Here is a 20,286-nt window from a genome sequence, read left to right as displayed (position 1 = left end):
ACAGTGCATATCATGTCTGTAAGAAAAATGGAGAACCAATTTTACCCTTTGACCACTAACAGTGACTAGCATCTAAATTCTCCTTACAATATCACCCCTGAATCAATCATACAGGTCTTGAGAATGAAGGAACTGATCTTCAACTAAACAAGCCTTTGATTTTTTTCAAACAAATTCTCTTTGTCAGAACCTTAGGAGATGTGTAGAGAATGGTATCAAGAATATGTATCCTGATCAATGTTAGGGTGTTAAAGGATTAAAAGGTAATGCATGTGAAATTTGCTTTCCTTTACAGATCTCCCTCACTCAAGAACAATGTGACTGGCAGCTAAAGATCCTGGACCACTCCACTACTAGTGAAATGCTGGAATGTGCAAAGTTGAACATTTTTAAACAAGGTTTTTCTGTAATTCACTGATATGGCAATGGCAATGGCTTGCACAAAAGTTGGAGCAGTAAAGCACACAAGAGGTCTGTGAGGGGGTAAACCTTCTAAGATCTCTTACCAGGTCATTGCACCCTTTCCATAGCTATAATGAGAGCCAGATTTCGGGCCAGTACATGCTTTTAGATACACATTGTTTTGTTATTGTCTTGTGCATGTACTCAGCAGTAAGAATCCCTTAATTCTTTCTAAATAGGTCATTCTTTGAATAAGGTGGAAGCCAAATGCAAAAATAAGTCTGCTGTACAAGTTGAACTTTGGAATGTCTAGGTAAATATCTATGTGACGCTAATCAAAGCTCTTTCATTCTTGATTTCTTTTGCAAATGATCTCAAACATTTATTTCTGTCTTTTTCAAAACTTAGAAAGCTTGAGTTTAACACAAATGCCTTCAAATTGCTGTGTGGTTATACCACAAGTGAAGATTGATGAGGCAATGAATTAACTAATTCCTGAATACAAGATCTTTGAAATGGGCATCCTTTTAGGTTATGAGAGTTTGTGTTAAGTGACATGAAATGTTTCACCTGAAGCTTATCATAAAGCGAGAAGAGCTATAGAAAATATAACCACTAGTAAAGTTACAATATCTACATGTAATATAAAGGAACTCAGAGCCTAAAAAATTCCTTGGAAGATAGATATGAAGTGTTCCCTTATTGACAAATGGTTTTCTTTCTAAAAGCAATTTTCTCATGTCAGTCATTGATTGACTGTTTACCCTACTTTTGGTTTGTTTCTTCACTCAGGAGATGTTGTTACATGATTATCAATTACATGCAGATGCTTTTTTTTTCATCTTGAAATTAGTTATTGTCTAACATTTACTAAAAGTTTGACAATGTATTTAAGAACACTTGTTTATCCTCTTCCATTTGTACCACACCATTGCAAATTACTTCTAAGAAAGGTTTTGCCGATCAAAATGCTTAGACCTTGATTAATGTTCTTGTGACCTTGATAAATTAAGTTATCCTGCATATTAGTTCTATGGAAATTTCTCAAAATGACAGCTTTCAGTTAGTATATGTGCTATGAATTCAAGCAGGAGATCCTCAGATATGAAGCTTTTCCACAATAGATCTACAAGTTATATTTCCCTCTGCATGCATAATGTTGTATATAGTTTTATAAATAATATTGGAATTGTAATAAAGCATATTTTATTTTATTTTAACTTATTTTCTCAAAGATATTAGCTCTACAGCTACACTGGGAATTTCGAGCATAAGTAAAGTATATGGATGTATGTATGTATGTATATGACTAGTCAATTTAGTGTGCCATATTTCACTGTACAGCTGGTTAGATTTAGAAGTTTTTTTTAATTAAAATCATCCCCTTACATTTGAACATAGAGATATAATAAATATATTACTTACCTCATTTTTTTGATGTGTGCTGGTAGTTATGGAACTTATTTCTACTACTTTGCCCTTTGGCTATAAATCCAAATGGGAAAAGCTGGACCCACAACTTACAGTATGGACCTCGAACTTGGTTGGTAAGAGGTGTATGATTTTAATTGTCTACATCTTAAGTTCACAAAGAAAATAAAGTGTTCAGCCAATAGGACAAGATGTGCCACATACAGGGCTTTAATGTTTTACAGTGAGGTAAAGAAAGACCTTGGCCATAATTGTCCAATATTTTTTAACTGTTCAGCTGTTAGTTTATTTGACTTTTGAATAAACATTTTATTGAAACTTTACTTTTTTCTATTGTTATTGCACGCATGGTTTACTTTTAGTGCCCCAGCTAATGCTGTTATATATTGGAAGAAGATGGCAAATGGTTCAAGTTCTCATTACTTAATTGAATAATTGAGATACCATGATCATGAGGTAGCTCTTAGGAGCCTTTGATTAGTTTTATGTGGCTTGTGGAAAATCCAAACTCTCTTAACCCTTTAACTCCCACAAGTGATTGAGAGGTAACTTCTCCCCATAATATCTATACACTATCTAGCAAACAGGTAATGAGAATACTTAAACTTATCACGTAGAAGTTGTTTTCCTTGATCTAACACCAAATTCTCCGAACTAATTGAGAAGGAAATGTGTAGCAGCTAGAGGGGAGAATTAACAATCAGATCTTGAGAGTTAAAGGGTTAAAAAGATAGCAGGCTAAAAATTGGCGGTCGCACGGTCGCCAGTGGCGAGTTAAAACTGACCAGGGCCACCAAAAGTTGAGGTTTGAATGCCCGATGTGCGACAATGCTGCAGAATTTCGAAAAGTTGCAATGTAAATTATGCAAAGTACAAAGTTAAAAATAAAACTCAATATGTAATTTAATTGGACTACCGTTCTCTTCGTTCCTTTGCCTGGACTCTAAGATTATCCATTTTAGTAAATTTTTAGTTCTGAAGTGGAAATTCCGAGCCGTTTTAACTGTGATTTCACGAGCGATCCACATTCACAACATATAGACGCCATTTGATTTTGTGATTGCCACGTGACTCTGGACTTTTGCGTTCTTTCCCTTTAATAAACGCTCTGTTAAAAGCCATGGGGCGTTTATTCAACTTTTTTATTTTAAACTAGAGAAAATGGATGGCTACTTCATTTTGGGATGGGCCACTAAGAATTCAAGGAAACTGGCCCGACTGGTCACCCAGCGCTGGAGTTAAGTTTTAGCCCTGAGATAGGCCAACTTCCTGATTCCTGGGCTTTCTCGACTCAATCAATGCAAGGCTGTGAAGAGTTATGACAGAAAGGTTTATATTATTCCTCCCTACGAGTTAGATTTTATCATTTGAGTGAAGCTTCTTGACCTGAACAAAATTGCTCAGTAGTTAAAGTTTTTAAAGAAAAATCAAAGATAGCGGGATGTATGTCTCAATTTTCATATTCTAAAACTCAATGTGAAACAATAGACACCCTAGAGGGCCCACAAAAACTCCATGGTTTAGGTGTAGGTGTTTAAAGTTAAGAGTTCACTTTTGCAAGCTGATGGCTCAGAAGAAGAGATCTACAAGATCTAGGTTTTAAAGTTTCAATCGTCAATCAATTGCTGTTTAATGAGTAGAAAGTCACGGTTGCTGATTTTACAAAAATATCTGGATCTCGGGTAGAGCATTTGAATACAATTTTGGCCCGGAGGAGATGGATTTGAAACGAGGGGTTTAAGGGTTTTTATATTTCGCTTTCTCTCTTTCTTTTTTTCCTAATTTCCTTTTTAATAAAATTGTATCGAGATTAGATTCACTTAATGGATTTGTGAAAGGGATTGACTCCTGATAAACAAACAAGCGCTCTTAAAAATATTCACAAATTCTTTCAGCTCATGTCATGTTTCACGGTGACGCTGTTTGGAGGCCCACTTGTAAGATAAACGAGGGACAGTATTGGCTATTAGAGTAGCACCTTTTCCATTCAGCGCATCAGTTCGAGAGAGGCTAAGAAAACCAACCTATCACGAGGAAATGTCTTCCCAAGCGGTAAAAAACTGTTTTAGGCCAAATGATTGCACCAGGAAAGCTAAGGTGGCACTGATCACAGGTGTTACTGGACAGGTTAGAAATATAACGCATTTATTTTTAGACTGTGTGTATTTTTTCCATGATCAGATTACAAAACGATATTGCCCGATTGCAATGGTGTATCAACTTTAGAATTTTCATTAAGACAATCCATCTATTGAACGTGGATAACTTCATGTTTCAGTACTTTGTCTTCAAATTGTGTGGGTAATCCAAACACACTGGCTTTCATCAGGTGTGAATAACGTTTGCAAAGATAAGAGCGGACCGTCCAAATAAGGTTCTCTAAAACACGCGATGTGAATTTAGTGTATGTTAGGATTCATATGATCGTATGTATTCATAGTGTTTAAAAATTATGGCTGTGCCGTCAACCAGTTTGGATAGGAACAGGCAAAGGGTCTGGGATCGCTTTAAACAGCACCTGAGCACCACCAAACATCAGCATTTATCAGAAAAGAATGCACCGCCTTTACGGGCAATAATTTTTGCCTCTAGACAATCTTGTTTAATAACAAGCCGAATCACCTCATAAATGCTCAAACTTTCCGGGTATACTAGTTTAATATTGCGGATCAATCAGGTTTGTTACTAAAGCCAGGCAACATCAGAACTATTCTGCCATCACAAGAAAAAACCTTTTCTGTAGAGGCTGAATGATAAAATAAAATAACGATTCTTTCCTCAGACCACTTGAATGTTATTTTATAACATTCGCATTTACCGTTTTCCTTTGGTCGCGCATCGTAAGAAGTAACGTTTTCCTAAGACCTTGAAATGTAATGTTTTGATTGGTTGAAACACACTCACACGTGGCGTCACACAACAGCAGTCATTTTGTTGCGGCAACCGGCATGTTCTGATGTGAAACCCCAGATATTGAGAGTCCAGAGGTTGCTTAGAGTTTTTCTCCTCTATTTTTGTGAACATGGCAGAGGCAAAACGCCAAAAGAAAGTGGCTTTAATTACGGGCATAACTGGACAGGTGAGGCAATTCAAGAGAGTTGTGTAATGCACAGCGCTCAGAGAATACCGATTGATGGAGCATAACACGCGTTTAATTAATAAACTCTTTAGAGAGCGTACATCCACACGTGTTAGAAGTTCCTAATAGTTTTCATAAAATTCGAATGGAAATTAGAGTTCTTCTTGTTCTCAAGTAGTCCTCTGGCGATCTCAATGCTGACAATTTACAACAAAACTTTCGATATGAAGTAATCTTCCCAAACCACATGTTTAGTGGTTGCTGGCAAGGCGCTCGAATTGGTCTTAAGGGAATACAAATTTAGAACTATACGTGTTGGAAAAACGAATGTAAAAGATGTTGAATTTGCATAATTGCATCTTGAAGACATCTGGATGGTAATTTGTGTGTTCGTGATTTTAGGAGTGTAGCGCCAATACTACCTTCTGAGATCGGATGCTGCAGCATTGAGAACCTGATTCAATATCCAACCGAAGTTACCTTTATAGGTAATTTAGTGTTAACAGCTGAGGGCTAACGCTCGAAACGTCAGCTCTTTTACCCTTTACGGTGGCCAATTTACGATTTCAACTCAGTTGTTAACACTAAATTACCTGCTACGCTCTCCCACCGACGCAGCACCACAGTTTCTTTAGAAACTTACCCCCTTTATTCAAAGTTACTTTTAGGTTTACTGAATTTGGAAAAACGTAGTTATTAAAAGTATGCTCTGACGAAGGGCTAACGCTCGAAACGTCAGCTTTTTTACCCTTTACGGTGGCTAATTTACGTTTTCAACCCAGTTGTTAACACTAAATTACCTGCTATTAAAAGGATGGCCTTACTTGAGCAACTTAAACCAAGTGAATGAAATATATCATTTCGCACGGCTATGATTGAAATTGGAAAGTAATGCATGAACAGTTATATCAAATTACTGTGATAGCAAGACTAGATTGGTAGTTTACAACAGTCTCGTCCCAAAAGTCTAATTGATCTAGACAACAACAAAGTTATCCATGGGGAGAGATCTGCAAAGATTTCCATATTACTTGGCACACTATTCTAAAACAAAGTTGAAGTCCCTCAGGCAATCTGATGTCTTGTATAATTTTTTCATCAATCCAAGAACTGTATGCATAATTAAGTATGGCTTTGTACAAAAATCTTGTCAAAGGGATATTCTTTTTGTCAAAAGCATGAGAAAGAGGATAAATCGAAGTTCCCCACCATCATCAAGAAATAAGTCCACAGACCTTCAGATTTTTTGCACTAGAAGCTCTAACATTGATCTGCAGAGTACTCAATGGTGAGCTCTTTCTTGGTGGTCAGTTACATCCATCAACGACTTCAGTATGCACTACCAATCTATTAAAGGCTGCTATATGATCAGTGAGTCCCAGCCTTGATGTGTGCATGAGGGAAGAAGAACTGTGCTGGCTCTTTGATGTGTAGTGAATAAATGCAATAAATCCTGCTTTCTGTGGTAGCATGAAGCAATCAGGACCAATCCTTTCACTCCCATGTGTGACTTCTTACATTATCAATACAATATCAAGCAAACAAGTGATGAAAATAAGGAAAAATATCAAATATGGGAATGTTAGTTGATCCAACACCAACCTCTCCAAACTAAAATAGTTAGAATTGTATGGAAAACAGTAAAGAGAATTACTAAGGACATCTTGGAAGCGAAAGGGTTCAGTCTCCTTCCCCCCCTCCCCCCCCTTTTTTTTTTACTGGTGAGATGCTTGTACATTATGGTTCATTTCCTTTCTTCCTTTCCCTGAAGAATCAGGAGTTTCCCACCCGGTTCCCTGCTACCTAGAGTAGTGTTATGAGATTAAGTGTTTTGTGACAAAAGTCATGACAAGAACTTGACCAGAAATTAAAGCCACAGTCACCAGTCAATCTGACCAGTTTTTTGAATGCCAACATGCCAAGCTTCTACCTCCTTGTAAACAGGCTCTTACCCTAGCAGACTCTGTCTTTCAAAAGGCTTTAAGTGGGGAAGTGATATGGTCTGAATCCTGTTAATAGAGATTGGCAAAAGTATTTGGGAGTCATGCATTAGAGGCATTCCTTTTCACTTAGCTCTTAATTTGCTTGTAATGCTTTGAAACACCTCTACCAGTTTTAATGTACACAGACGAGAATAACATATTTGCAATTTAGTGGTTTAAAAACTACTAAAAAGGTTGGTCAGATGGCTATATTTGACTAGCATTAAATTTCCTATGACTGTTGTTATTTTTTGGCAGGATGGCTCATACCTTGCTGAGTTTCTGCTTGCAAAAGGTTACGAGGTAAGTAAAAGATCCCATCAAATATAGTGCAGTCTATTGGTTTTGGGCACTGTTGTGTTTGCAAAAAAGTTGGTAACTGTATATTGAAGATTCTACTTTCTTGTCTGTGAATTTGACATTATTATGAGTAACTACATGACACTTGCTTATTGTGTTTTCTAGGTGCATGGAATTATCAGGCGTTCTAGCTCTTTCAACACAGGGAGAATTTCTCATCTGTATGCCGATACCAGAACCCATAAAATGGGAGGTATGCCTGCCTATTGTACAGTGATGTACCTTCAACTTAAGCCTGTGAGTTGGTTCTCAGAAAGTGCAAAGCTCACAAGATTATAGTCAACCTCTTGCTGCATGAAGTCTTGCAGGCTTCACCTCTCACACCTTATTAGTAGTGATTGCTGGCTCACAGGCTACTTTGACCTTTGTATGTCATCATCTTCTACAAAATCTCAGATCAGTATAACTTTGTTTAAAACTCTACATCACTGTTACAGCAAAGGGAACTTATCTAAGAATACTTTATTGTCAACTCTATCACTCCCAAGATCTCATTAGTAATTCTCCTTAGTGTCTGCCATACAATTCTTATGATGTGAGTTTGAATAATTTGGTATTGGATTGACAAAATCCCTTTATCGGTATCCTTTGTTCATCCCGAATTCTATTTTTGTCACTCAAGAGAATTAAAGGGTTAACTGACACCAAAAAAAACCCTTGAATTTATCAACAAAGTGCATGCATGATTTTAATTTCTTCTAATCATATTACCACTACCCCTTAACTAATTACAATTACTTATGAGTACAGTATAAAGTTTTTTGTATCAAACATATTTTATGTGCTTTTTTAATTATATAGAAGTGTTTTCTTTCAAAAGCTATGAAACTACATTATGGGGATCTTACTGACAGTACAAACTTAGTGAAAATTATCAGTGAGGTGAGATTTTTCAGACTGTTCAGACATCCCTGATTTTTTTTTGCAGTTGTGAGATTGAAATATTAACTTAAAATTTGTGGGAAAGTTAAACTTCCAAAAATTTATTTGCTAGTATGTCCAATTGTGTTACATAAGTGAAAAGTGAGCATCAAATTTGACAAGTAATGATCCAAGATGAATAATGTATTTCTTCTACTCTAGGTGAAACCAAATGAGGTTTACAATTTAGGAGCTCAAAGCCATGTGAAGGTAATTTTTTAAGCTAAAAAGTTTATTTTGTAGCAATGGAGTTTGAAGAGTGTGATTTCCTTGTTATGAAAAGTTTAATATCTAGCCTCTTTATTGAAAAGGATCCTCTTAAAAAGAGAGTTGAAAATTTAAACCCCTTTTTAATATTTTGCAGACAAACTTGTTTCAGTTGGCATAAACAAATAAGGTTTTTAATTTTTCTCTTTTTTATGATTTCTTTGATTAGGTTTCATTTGATTTAGCTGAGTACACTGCAAATGTCGATGCTGTGGGAACTCTCAGGCTGCTAGATGCAATCAAAACTTGTGGACTAGAAAATGATGTTAGGTTTTATCAGGTAACACGATGTTCTTGCAGTTGTCCTTCAGTTTTGCCATATCTTCAGGGTGCTTTATTAGCAGATCTTAACAACTTTAGTTTGTGCTAAACAATAGTCAATGAAATTTTAATTTTTTCTTGAGGAAAGCAGTTTAGCTACCCAAGTCCTGGTACTATTAAAATGCTTTAAGTATGCTTTATGAATGGGACATTCACAACAGACTGGAAATTTCATGTACTATGATTTTAACCCTTTAATTCCTAACAGTGATTACCATGTAACCTCTCCCTGTGATATCCATACATCCTTCAGCAAACAGGAAATATGAAAAGTTATCAAGTAGAAGTTGTTATTTTGATCAAATACCAAATTCTCCCTTAGACTTAACTCTTGTAACTAATTTAGAAAGAAATGTATAGCTCCCAGAGGAGAGGATTACTTATCAGATCTTTGTAGTGAAAGGGTTATATTGTAGGTGTCAGAATTTTGTAGAGTTTACATACATTTTAATCATGTTTATTTAATTTGGTTCCTTTAATATATTGGTTTGTAGGCTTCTACGAGTGAAATGTTTGGAAAAGTTCAAGAAATTCCACAAACAGAGAAAACTCCATTTTATCCCAGGTCACCATATGGTAAAGATATATATAATTATTGGTTTTAAACTACTGCAAGCTGTAAATGTCAGTAATCATTCGTTTGCTGAGGTTGTTGTCAGATTGAAATGCATGTTGCAATTCAGCAAACTTATTCCGCAATTAGTTTTTGCAAAATTAAACACTAATTTTCTCCCTTAATTTTGTTTGAACCATCTTTAATCCATAGGTGCTGCGAAAGTGTATGCCTTCTGGATAGTGGTGAATTATAGAGAGGCTTACAACATGTTTGCCACAAATGGGATTTTATTCAATCATGAAAGTCCACGCAGAGGTAAAGATTCATTACCACATGATCTCTTATTTAAGCGATAGACTACTCTTTCTATTGGTTTAGGGGTGTAATTTGGGTTAAGGCAGTGTAGTGGGGTCCTGGGTTCAAGACCTTCACTCTTCTACAGACTGGATTGGTTCTTAGTTGTCTTGAGTTCAACTCTTTGGCTGCACCTTGTATATGGCCAACTGGTCTGCCTCCTGCCAATTGGGATTTTTGAACACTGTTTATTTACAATGTTTGTTTGCAATTTGTTGTTATTAGGCCTGAAAAATCCTGTTAAGGGAGTGGTTATTGAATATTGTTGTTATTATTTTATTATTATTATTATTATTATTATTATTATTATTACTATTGTTATTGTTGTTGTTATTATCATTATTATTATTATTATTATTATTATTATTATTATTATTATTATTATTACTATTATCATTATTATTACTATTATCATTATTATTATTATAACCCACATGGGATGTTGAGAGCTGGAACACAAGACAAATCAGTAAATCATTTCCAGTAGCCTCTAGCTTTTTACTCACGTTCTTGAGTGTTCTCTCTCTCAGGTAAGTTATTGTGCTGATTAACTAACAGAAAATGCAAACAATTACTTTTCATAAAATATGAACTTTAATTTTCTATGGGTTTACCATAAGCATATGTTGGTTTTTTTGGCCAATCAAGGCATTCTTTGTATTCCTGTTATTTTATAACAAATGATAGACATGACATAGTTGTTATATAACAAAACAAAAATCATAGTATTACTAAACACCATGTCTAAGTACAGGTTAGTGAGTTGTCATTGCTATGATTTCTTTCCCAGGTGAGACATTTGTAACAAGGAAGATAACAAGAGCTGTGGCAAAAATCCATTTAGGATTACAGGATGAGGTAAAAGAACCATAAATTACTTTTCAAAAGGGTGCTTGTTCACTGTGCAAATGGCTATTTGATATTGAATGTCACAATGGAGCATAAAATGCATGTGAGGAGTGGCATGTGAGGAGTGGCATGTGAGGAGTGGCATGTGAGGAGTGGCATGTGAGGAGTGGCCAGGGGGTGTGCTGTATTTGTAGTCCTGTTAGCAAGTGAAGCAGTTTAATGCATTCTGCTTGTGTTATGCCATCATGATAATTGAGTCAGCTTCTGTGTATATTTCTCACCTTTTTTGTGATCTATATTCCAGCTTCAACTTGGAAATTTGGATTCTAAGAGAGATTGGGGGCATGCTAGAGATTATGTTGAGGTAGAGAAATAATATTTTGATGTCAAACATGGACATAAATATGATTTATAAAGGCCGTAGTGTTCTAGTGGTAAAAGTGAATTGGGGGGGGGGGGGAGGGGGAGAGGTATCCCCATCAATAGGGTAAGCTCTGCGGTCAGAGTATTCCCTGGCAGCTTTATTGATAGATTGAAAACCAGATAACTTATGAAATAGATGTACCCTCATAAATCATAGTGTAGTAAATATTTTATTTTAAGTCTGATCACTTTTCCATCCAGCTGGGTCATTGAAACACCTACACTGTAAAATTAACCAATCATTGTACTGTAGATATGAATTTAGAGCCAGAGCTTTCCCTCTTCTTGGCAACTTCCATCACAACACTTGCTTTTAAACCTTCCCCTCTTCAACCCTCCCCTTCACAAACCAATCAAAATTTTTAAAGGGGATAAGTTTCTAAAGAAACTGTGATGCTGTGTCATTGGGAGAGTAGAAACGGGTAATTTAGTACTATCAACTGAGTTGATAGCGTAAATTGGCTACTGTAGAGAGTTTCCAAGCTGATGTTTCGAGCATTAGTCCACCATCAGAGTGATGTGATGAAGGGGAAACTGGAAAAGTCAACCTTGAAACTCTTTATGGTGGCCAGTTTACATTATCAACTTAGTTGATGATACTAAAGTACCCAATCAAACATTTGTTTCAGTGATCAATTGTTTGTTCCACCATCCATATTTGTTCTGGCTTTGCATCCCAACTTTAGAGATCAGAGAACGCACAATTTTTTTAATTAATTAACTTTACCCTCATAACAAGTCAGTGAATATTGTTAGCCTTTCTTTTTATTGTAGGCTATGTGGCTTATTTTACAACACGAAAAACCAGAGGACTTTGTTATAGCAACTAACAAAGTCCATAGTGTCAGAGAATTTGTAGAAGCAGCTTTTCAAGAAGTTGGAATAACCATTGCGTAGGTCTTCATGTGATATTTTATTTCCTATTAGGTAATTAATATTAAAGATACATTTTAGACAACTCCCAAGGAAAGGAAACATTTCAGTACTTTAGATAAAACTAGATGCAAGAAAGCGTGTGAGAAAGAGAAACTGCCAACAAACATGGCTCAATTGGACCAAAGAAGATGGCAAAAAATCCAGCCATAGAGCAACTTTGCATATAGTTCTGAAATACATGCAGTGCCCTCATCACTTAAAAATGTGATTGGCCATCAATCAGATATTTGTAGAAATGGACTGATTTGGGAAAGCTATGAGCTGCAAAAGACAATCAAATAGCAATGGCTTAAACAACATTTCCCTCCCTCCCCCCCCCAAAAAAAACAAAAACAAAAAAAAGTGTTTCTGTCTTTTACTGTAACTTAAAGCCTCATGTGGCTGGTCAAAATCAGATGGAAGCACTCCTGAAAACAAACTGTTGGTTTTTTAATGCTAAATGGACAAGAAGTGGTTGTAATGAGGTGGTTAGTGGGGTAGGTGTAGAATGAAGTTTTACTGTTAGAAGTAGATCCAGTCCAGGGAAGAATTGCATTCAAATATAAAATGTAAAGTTTACCGTCTTGCAGGTGGGAAGGAGAAGGTGATAAAGAAATTGGTGTAGACAAAGTCAGTGGGAAGGTTCTTGTAAGAGTGAATCCAAAGTTTTACAGACCTACAGAAGTGGTGAGTTACATTCTTTGATTATATCACATGAAGACTGGTGAGTTTAAAGAACGTTATAAAATCATCAATATTTTGCATGATTTGGTCCCCTCATGGCTGATAGGCTGGTCTTTTAACCTGGACAAAAGGGTCTCAAAGTCCTGGCCATCATCCATGGGAATTCTACTTTTTGTATTCTTGATGCCATAACAATTTTTTATCTTGGGACCTCTTCAAAAGTGTCAATAGAATGGAACCTTTTACATTGTAAATTTCTGCAATATGGATGCAAATTAAATGGGCTCTTGATTGACACAAATACTCTGTCTGATCTCTTCAATGAAGGGAAGTATCTGGAAACACGACTTTGTGACACTTTATCTAGTCTTAAGGCAGTCCCTTAAATGAAGATTCCATAGTGCTGGTGTACTACGAGTATGATTTAAAATTGATGCAAATATTTACATTTGGTAGGAATACCTTCAAGGATCATTCGAGAAATCAAAGAAACTTCTTGGCTGGGAACCAAAAGTGTCTTTTGAGGTACCTGTTAATTGTTGTTATTATTGTACTCATATTGTATTCAAAATGGCAATAGGACCAAATGGAGACCAATTCCATCTGTAAGATTTCATATGAGTGATGAACTGAATCAGACAACTGTGAAGCAGGAGTCTGATTTGTTCATCTTGAGGATGATTACAGACAGAACTGGATGACACAAAGTCCTGTTACCAATTAATCAAAACTATGACAAATTTGTGAAAGAAACTAGACATCGATTTTACATTTTCATAAAAAAAAAGAAAAGAAAAGAAACAATTAACTTGGCAAAATGCAACACAACAACACATGCAGATGATGTATTCTGTCCACTTACACTGGCATGATGTATTAACTTTCTCTTTAACTGTCCTATTACACTGTCCAATCAGAAGCATGATGTGTACAGTATCCTATTAGTACTCAAATCAGGCTGGTGATCATGTTTGAGAATTTTATAGTTTTGATTGATATTGAAATGTTAGCATGTGTAGGAGGGTGAAAAAAGTTTGGTTCACGGAGTGCTCTAGTTGAGTATTTTAAACAGTTAAATATGTTATATGTAGGTGTAAGTTATTAAAAAATTGTGGATAGTTATCGTAAATCTTAATTCAGAGCCTCCCTTTCCATTTTTATCTCACAAAAGCCTTTAAGGCTTTAAAATTCTTTAAAGGTGACATGTTATTTGTGGTGGTCAATTTATGTTTATTAGCATGGTTGGATGTAGTAGTCATAAATTTTTAATGCCACAAAGATATTATTAATATTCCCCTTCCCTAAGTATGTGGCTTGTTTAATTTGAAAATTCAAGAAAGTTGCAATGATTTTGTGACCTTTTTACAGGAACTGGTAAAAGAAATGGTGCAAGAAGACATAGCACTTATGAAGAAAAACCCATTAGCTTAACTTTACTAAGTGAATGGTCCAATGTTAAGTTCACTGGATGGATGCACAATGAAGACATTTTCACATGCTTAGCCACTCCATTGTAGGAGATTAAATATCCACGTTCTGCCAGGACGACTTGTTTACAGCTTCAAATTTTCAAATTTCATGTATCTCCTACCCCCATTGCTGCATTTGAATTTGTTTTATTCAAGGACAAGAGTCATCAGAATTCTTCAAGCTGTTGCAAACCAGTTGTTTGCAAGAAAAATGTAATATTAAGTTGGTTGTTTGTATTTTATTGAGTTGGGAGTGGTATGCATATATTATAGAATATGGATTCTGTGGAGTATTTATTTTCCTCATGAAGATGTAAGGACCATTCCTTCTTGGAAGCCTTCAAATTTTGGCCTTCAAAATTGCATTTGATTTGTTACGTGCACTATTTATAATCACATCTTGAATAAATTTTAATATTGCACTCATATTGCAGTGATGGGGCCTTACAATTGAGAACAATTTCAGCAATTAGTTTTGTGAAAAAAAAAATCATTTGCTAGTTAAAGAGAAGAGATTTAGTATTTTCAAATCCCTCTACACCTTAATTACTCACCTATAAATGTGTGTAATTTCACTGAATTAAAATAAAAAATACACCTAAAAGCTGTTCATCTTTTATTTACCTTTTAATAGATGTCCAGAAATCTAACAAAATTTGTGGTGTCATTTATTAATTTATTATTGCCTTAAATAATATTTTTAAGCAATTCATTATGCTACTATTTAACATGTTTTGAATATGTAACTCAATGTCTTTAACATTACAACTCATCTCTGTCTTCCTTCATTCGTTCTTTATATTTATCTTGTTTAGCTTCTGTCTGTATTTTTAACTTGTAAGCAGCTCCTCTATCACCAGGAGCTCCAGCAACAGGACCATGTGGTTCCTCACAGTGCCGCACAATTGTTTTCAATGTTTCTTGAGAGAGAGCTCTGATATCATCACGTGTGAGAAATCCCTTGCCATCAGGATCTAACAATGTGTGGAATATTTCATGGGTGTCTCTCTGGATCAGCTCCATGGTTTCTTCATCAAGAGTGAATATATCTTCTATCAGTTCAGAAAATTTCCTTTCAGTCAACCTATCCACCTGAGAAAGATTGAAACTAACATTTAGCAACACAACTTGAAAAAAGATGTCTACTGAAAAAAGAGCATTTGTCAGCTATTTAGCTTTGGGTCTGGGAGAAGAATGGTTTGATTTCAGGACCAAGGCCCTGTTTCTTGAAAGACTTGATAACTTAATGGACCAAAAGCTGAATTTTCTTTGTATGCCATGTTTCATTCAAGATAAAGATACCGATAGATTTGTAACTGAAACTGCAAAAATATCGAGAAGAGTGAATAAATACATGCTGTGCCAGAATCAGTTGACCCCATTGCCTGGAGAAGACTTGCAGTATGCAGTTGAAAAGTCACAATCTACATCTAGTGACTTTGTCGCAAGACAACAGAACAAATTTATATTATCAACAAATTCTCCTTGTCAGCACCTTAGGAATTGTAATAATAATAATTTAATAATTTATAGACTTTTATTGTGCAATCATCAATATAAGAATTTTCAATTGCTCATTACAATTAAATGTTAAAAATTCAACCCTACATAGATACTAAAAACTAAAAAAAAAAAAAAATTATTTTAAATAAAAAAATAAAATAAAATAAATGTTCACTAAGAAGTAAAAATATAAGATTAGATAAAAAGAATTAAAAAGCTTTTGCAAATAAAAGTCTTAGTGACCTTCTTCAACTTGTTTAAAGATTGGGTGTTTCTGATAGAGCCCGGAAGATTATTCCAAAATTTAGGGGCGGCTGCATCGAAAGATTGCTCGCCAAGAGTGAGTGGGGGTTTTACCCCTGCAAGGAGCAAGGAGTAAGCTGTCATTGGAACATAAATCATATCTTCTGGTGTCTCTAACAGAAATCAGCTCACTTATGTAGGCCATCAGCTCACTTATGTGGGCCATCAGCTCACTTATGTGGGCCATCAGCTCACTTATGTGGGCCATCAGCTCACTTATGTAGGCCATCAGCTCACTTATGTGGGCCATCAGCTCACTTATGTAGGCCATCAGTATGTATAGGCCAACAATTGTATAGAAAACAGTATGGAGAACATGCATACTGATGTTAGGGTGTAAAGGGTTGAGGTCTTCTTAATCCCCTCCCCTCTCCCTTACAGAAACAGCGGAAATAACATTCTAATTCTACCCGGTGTATCTCAATTCAGCCGTTTCATCAGTGGTTCTCAGTTGGAGAATTCTTTAGTAATGAAGGTGAGGGGGTTTGTTTCTAACCTTCATTTTATTCATTTTAATAATTCTACTTGACCCCTCAGAAGAGCCCTCACCTGAAGGCTGTCAAATGAAGACAAGAAGTATTGTCTGAATTTCTCCACATTCTGATAACCCATGTCGATAGTCTTGTCTCCTTTATTGTAAGTCCAGTGCACGTTAGCTTCACTGAGTGGTCGGTACTCATATGTCTCATTCTCACAGCTAGAATTGTTGAATGTGTTATCAAGAGACACAGTAAAAAGCATTGTTGCAGAGATGGTGCGATTGCCTTTGTATGAGCGCACTTGGTGTATGTAACCTGTTGGTAGAATTGTTAATTGAATCAATTAGTTAAATTGGCTTTGTAAACTTTTTTAAATAAAAACCTTCACCAATTAAATATGCTCAGCAATGTTATCTTGAAAGGGTAAGTGGTTTGATAAGATGTAAAGACACAAGGAATATCATGAAAACTAAAGACTGAGAGCTTTCTCCAACATTGCTTTCTTTTTTCATGGGTACTTACCGAGTGCCTTCTACACAGGCTATCACTTGTTTAAGAGATCAAGTGGGAAGGTTTGAAACCATCTCTGGTGGTTATTATTCTTTTCAACAGAACTCAAACTAAATGCATGGTTAAAAAGCTGTTTTACGAGATTCAGATGGTCATTTAAACAGAAGCATAAAACTAAGGTTTCAATTTTTAGTGTAAACATAAAATTCATTGTGTTATTGAAGAGCATAGTGAAATAACTTAAGGTTGAGAGAAACATTATGAGAGGGTGCTTACCTGAAGGGATGAAGATACAGTCACCTGGTCCAAGAGTACTGTATGTCCACTCCACTTTGGAAGCATCTGGATACAGATTCAGGTCAACCATATCAGGATCAATGCTGGAGTAACCTGAACCAAACTGTGGGGGCTGAAAAACAAATACATTGAGATCTCACCCCTTTGGAACAGTCAAAAGAACATGGTCCAGTACTGGTGAGACTGTCAATTATAGACATCACAGAAATTAGAGCTGCAAGGAAGGGGGTCCACTCAAGGGCAATTTGGGTGGGGTAGTTCCACTGGGGCCTCAAGGCTCTGATCCTGTCTAAGCAAATGTTTATTTTACATTCACTTTAGACTATAAAATGCTGAGTACTGGAGCACTTATACAGCTCACTGTATGGCTGCCATGTGCATGTCACTTAAAATACCTGGGTGACTTTTCCAAAACTATTCCATGCTCCCTATGACAAATAAACTGATCACACCTTGGAGTCCCCTGGCCTGTTACGAACTCAAGTTCCTAAAACCCATACTTTAAGGGTACATACCACTCATACTTCAGACTCACCTTGGTGACATTCAGAACAGGTGCGAAGTCTGGGTGAATCATCACAAAGTCTTTGCGGCCTGCAACAAGGCAGTGAATGTTATGGTCTGCATCAAAATGAATCACAGATCGTGTTCCTCCAGAGCTCATCCAAAAGTTAAGTTCATGTAAAAAGTCTTTGAATGTGCCACACATTAGACAGGGGAGCAACTACAGAGCAAAGAATGAAAATGTTCAAGGAGAGTCTTGATAACAGTAAATTGTAAATGGACATGCATACAAATCATTCATTTTGAGGAAATCTGTTTTCAAAAAGATCATTGGCCAAACAAAGTAAAAAATGTAAATAAAAGTTGTGATACTGTGTTCTCTGTCTTAGGTAAAAGTTTAATGAAGTTGTATCAAAAAAGATTTGTAAAATAAGAAATGCAAAGAATGAAACCCCATTTTGAGTTTATATCTAATTGCTAAGACTGTCAGAAATGATGATTGAAGAATATCATCCTAAATAGGACTGGCAGATACAAAGGAGGGTCTGCCCCTCTACCCCTCCTTTCCCCATCAGACATGTGGTTATTCACACTACTTGTTTGAAACCAAAATTATTTCAAAGACAGAATTGAAGATTACAACTTAACTTGAAGTATTCAATTTTTTTTCTCTTATTTATCAGACCCTGATATGGAAGCATGGTAAGATAATGCTGTAGAATTCATAGTTTGATTCGGAAAGCATCATCATCTATGACAAGCCATGGACATTCTCCAAAGTATTAGTTTGAAATATGGGTTCTAAATTCACCTGTAAACTCTCTACGAATCTCTTCCAAGGGGAAATATGCCTCATTGTCCGCCCCTAACGACCTAAACATGAGGAATGTGACCAATCTTTTCCATTCCATTAGGACTGAAAGTTCTTCCCGAAGCGTAAATTGCAAATTTATACTCGAGTAAAAACAGGTGAGGAAGGTACCTCAATTGTTCATTTAAATGACAATACATTGATGAGAACAATGAATGTTAAAATTTAATCCTCGAACCATTTGAACTTTTTACGACTTTATAACTGTGATAAAAAACTGATAAATTTTAAACTTAATCAATGAAAGAGGCAATTTTAGCGTCAGAGAAACATTCACAAATGAATATTTTGCGAACATGAAACATATCTACTTACTGGAAGATCTTTCCTCATCGGGTCAGGCAAAACTGTCACTACATACAGATTTTCCTTTCCATAGACATCAATAAAATCACCCAATAACATCCTTGACGTTACCCCATGTGTTCTGTTTTCTGTTTTCAGCTCTGTCAACACATCTAAATCGCCATATTTTTCCTTTAAATACTGGTCGCTCCACTTTAGTCGCGCTGGGGAGTTCGCGATAGCCTGACGGAATACAAGTGGTTTTAACATGCTCACATGTTTATCCCAAAATTCTTGAGGTTTTAGAACTGAGTTGTATTCAACTACAGGACCATTTGGTGGTCTTTGCAGTCCAAACATTTTTAAATGTCCTGCTAAAATGCTTGGATCCTCTGAAGGAAGAAACTGCGGCGGGAATACAACTTCCTGGAGACCCTGTGAATGACCCTCGCTTGACGGTAGGAAGGCGGTGAAAACGAGAAAATTCTGAACCAGAGCAAGAAGTAAGAAATAAGCCCTTGGACAAAATAGTTTAGACATTTCGTCGATGGTCAGTTACAGTGGAATGTGTCTAAAACAACTCATTCCAACAACGATAAATCAAGAGAGAAAAGTCTGACCAAAGACCCACGATGAACATTACCAGTCCATTTGCGCCCTTTCATCAAATCATTAGGCTGCGTGACGCGTGCAAACGATCTCCATGGTGTCACACAATATCAGCAACTTATAAACACAACAAAACACCTCCGTACATCAACTTCTCACAGTAAGGAAAGGAAGAATTCAGTGTTGAGTTTGTTCGAACAAAAAGGGTCGTTGTATTCAAATCTTGTCATATCTATTCTTTTCAGACCTAGTTTTCAACCAGTTCATCACTGTACATTAAAATTCGTTTGGTACAACTTTATTAACAACTCAAACTTCGAGAATGTTTCGTGCATCTATTCTAAACCAACATCTGATATTCCTAAGAAGTTTGAAAGAACCTTTTGGTGGAAATTCTGTGGAAATTACTGACTGCCGTGCATCTAGTCTATTAAAGACCGTGCCCGGCTGCCGGGCGTTAAGGCTGGAACAATTTATCATTTTTTTTATACTAAGAGACTGTTAGTAGAAGCCTATAAATCTTACTATAGATGCAATACCAATGTTTTAAATGATCTTGTAACGTTAAAACAATCATCTCACTGCCTGAGGAAATCCATGAATATCAAATTTCCAAGTCCTAAATCAGAAATTGGCAAGCTGACTTTTAGGCATAGGGCTGCCATTGCATGGAATTCACTTCCTGATTCGATCAAAAAGTCTTCTAGCTTAGATTGTTTTAAAAAAAGACTTAGATCTAGTAAGGACTTAATTAATTCTATAAGTTATAATAAGGAATCTTCCATGATAAGAAATAGGAATGAGGAATTTCTTTATTAATCTTATCTTAATCTAATCATATCTAAATTTTAAAATTTTAACAATTATTTCATCTAGTTCTTAACTATATTTTTAATTGTAGTCCATAGTCCT

The 20,286-nt window shown here is 35.9% G+C and overlaps 2 protein-coding genes across 3 annotated transcripts; one reads left to right on the top strand and one right to left on the bottom strand.

Moving 5' to 3' along the window:
* Positions 1–3,798: 3,798 nt before the first annotated feature.
* LOC131772301 (GDP-mannose 4,6 dehydratase) lies at positions 3,799–14,545 on the top strand. Of its 2 annotated transcripts, none has more exons than XM_059088189.2 (14): positions 3,799–3,960; positions 7,153–7,197; positions 7,360–7,447; positions 8,075–8,136; positions 8,338–8,385; positions 8,612–8,722; positions 9,258–9,339; positions 9,530–9,634; positions 10,464–10,531; positions 10,827–10,886; positions 11,720–11,838; positions 12,451–12,547; positions 13,001–13,069; positions 13,913–14,545. In XM_059088189.2, exons 1-14 carry the CDS (start codon positions 3,871–3,873, stop codon positions 13,973–13,975), a joined length of 1,107 nt encoding a protein of 368 aa, XP_058944172.1. In that variant the 5' UTR covers positions 3,799–3,870; the 3' UTR covers positions 13,976–14,545. The 2 variants fall into 2 exon arrangements, with proteins under 2 accessions (XP_058944172.1, XP_058944173.1); XM_059088190.2 differs by lacking the exon at positions 3,799–3,960 and adding an exon at positions 4,753–4,912.
* Positions 14,546–14,616: 71 nt separating this feature from the next.
* Positions 14,617–19,418, bottom strand: LOC131772300 (uncharacterized). Its single transcript, XM_059088188.2, has 5 exons — positions 18,796–19,418; positions 17,641–17,829; positions 17,085–17,217; positions 16,369–16,613; positions 14,617–15,105 (listed from the first exon to the last, which is right to left on the bottom strand). Exons 1-5 carry the CDS (start codon positions 19,303–19,305, stop codon positions 14,776–14,778), a joined length of 1,407 nt encoding a protein of 468 aa, XP_058944171.2. The 5' UTR covers positions 19,306–19,418; the 3' UTR covers positions 14,617–14,775.
* Between the last annotated feature and the right edge of the window lie 868 nt (positions 19,419–20,286).

The sequence above is a fragment of the Pocillopora verrucosa genome, chromosome 3 (genome assembly GCF_036669915.1).
Source record: "Pocillopora verrucosa isolate sample1 chromosome 3, ASM3666991v2, whole genome shotgun sequence".
Classification (NCBI taxonomy): domain Eukaryota; kingdom Metazoa; phylum Cnidaria; class Anthozoa; order Scleractinia; family Pocilloporidae; genus Pocillopora; species Pocillopora verrucosa.
Note: the sequence above shows the minus strand (reverse complement) of the source record. Positions and strands in the feature narration are given on the sequence as shown.

Bases quoted from the DNA above. Each gene is read 5' to 3' on its own strand.
- LOC131772301 (XM_059088189.2), top strand. From the start codon at position 3,871: ATGTCTTCCCAAGCGGTAAAAAACTGTTTTAGGCCAAATGATTGCACC. The intron at 7,198-7,359 runs GTAAGTAAAAGA...TGTGTTTTCTAG, and splicing joins TGCTTGCAAAAGGTTACGAG to GTGCATGGAATTATCAGGCG. The intron at 11,839-12,450 runs GTAGGTCTTCAT...ACCGTCTTGCAG, and splicing joins GAAGTTGGAATAACCATTGC to GTGGGAAGGAGAAGGTGATA.
- LOC131772300 (XM_059088188.2), bottom strand. From the start codon at position 19,305: ATGTCTAAACTATTTTGTCCAAGGGCTTATTTCTTACTTCTTGCTCTG. The intron at 17,830-18,795 runs GTAAGTAGATAT...TTTGCTCTGTAG, and splicing joins CGATGAGGAAAGATCTTCCA to TTGCTCCCCTGTCTAATGTG. The intron at 16,614-17,084 runs GTAAGCACCCTC...TTCTACCAACAG, and splicing joins CTGTATCTTCATCCCTTCAG to GTTACATACACCAAGTGCGC.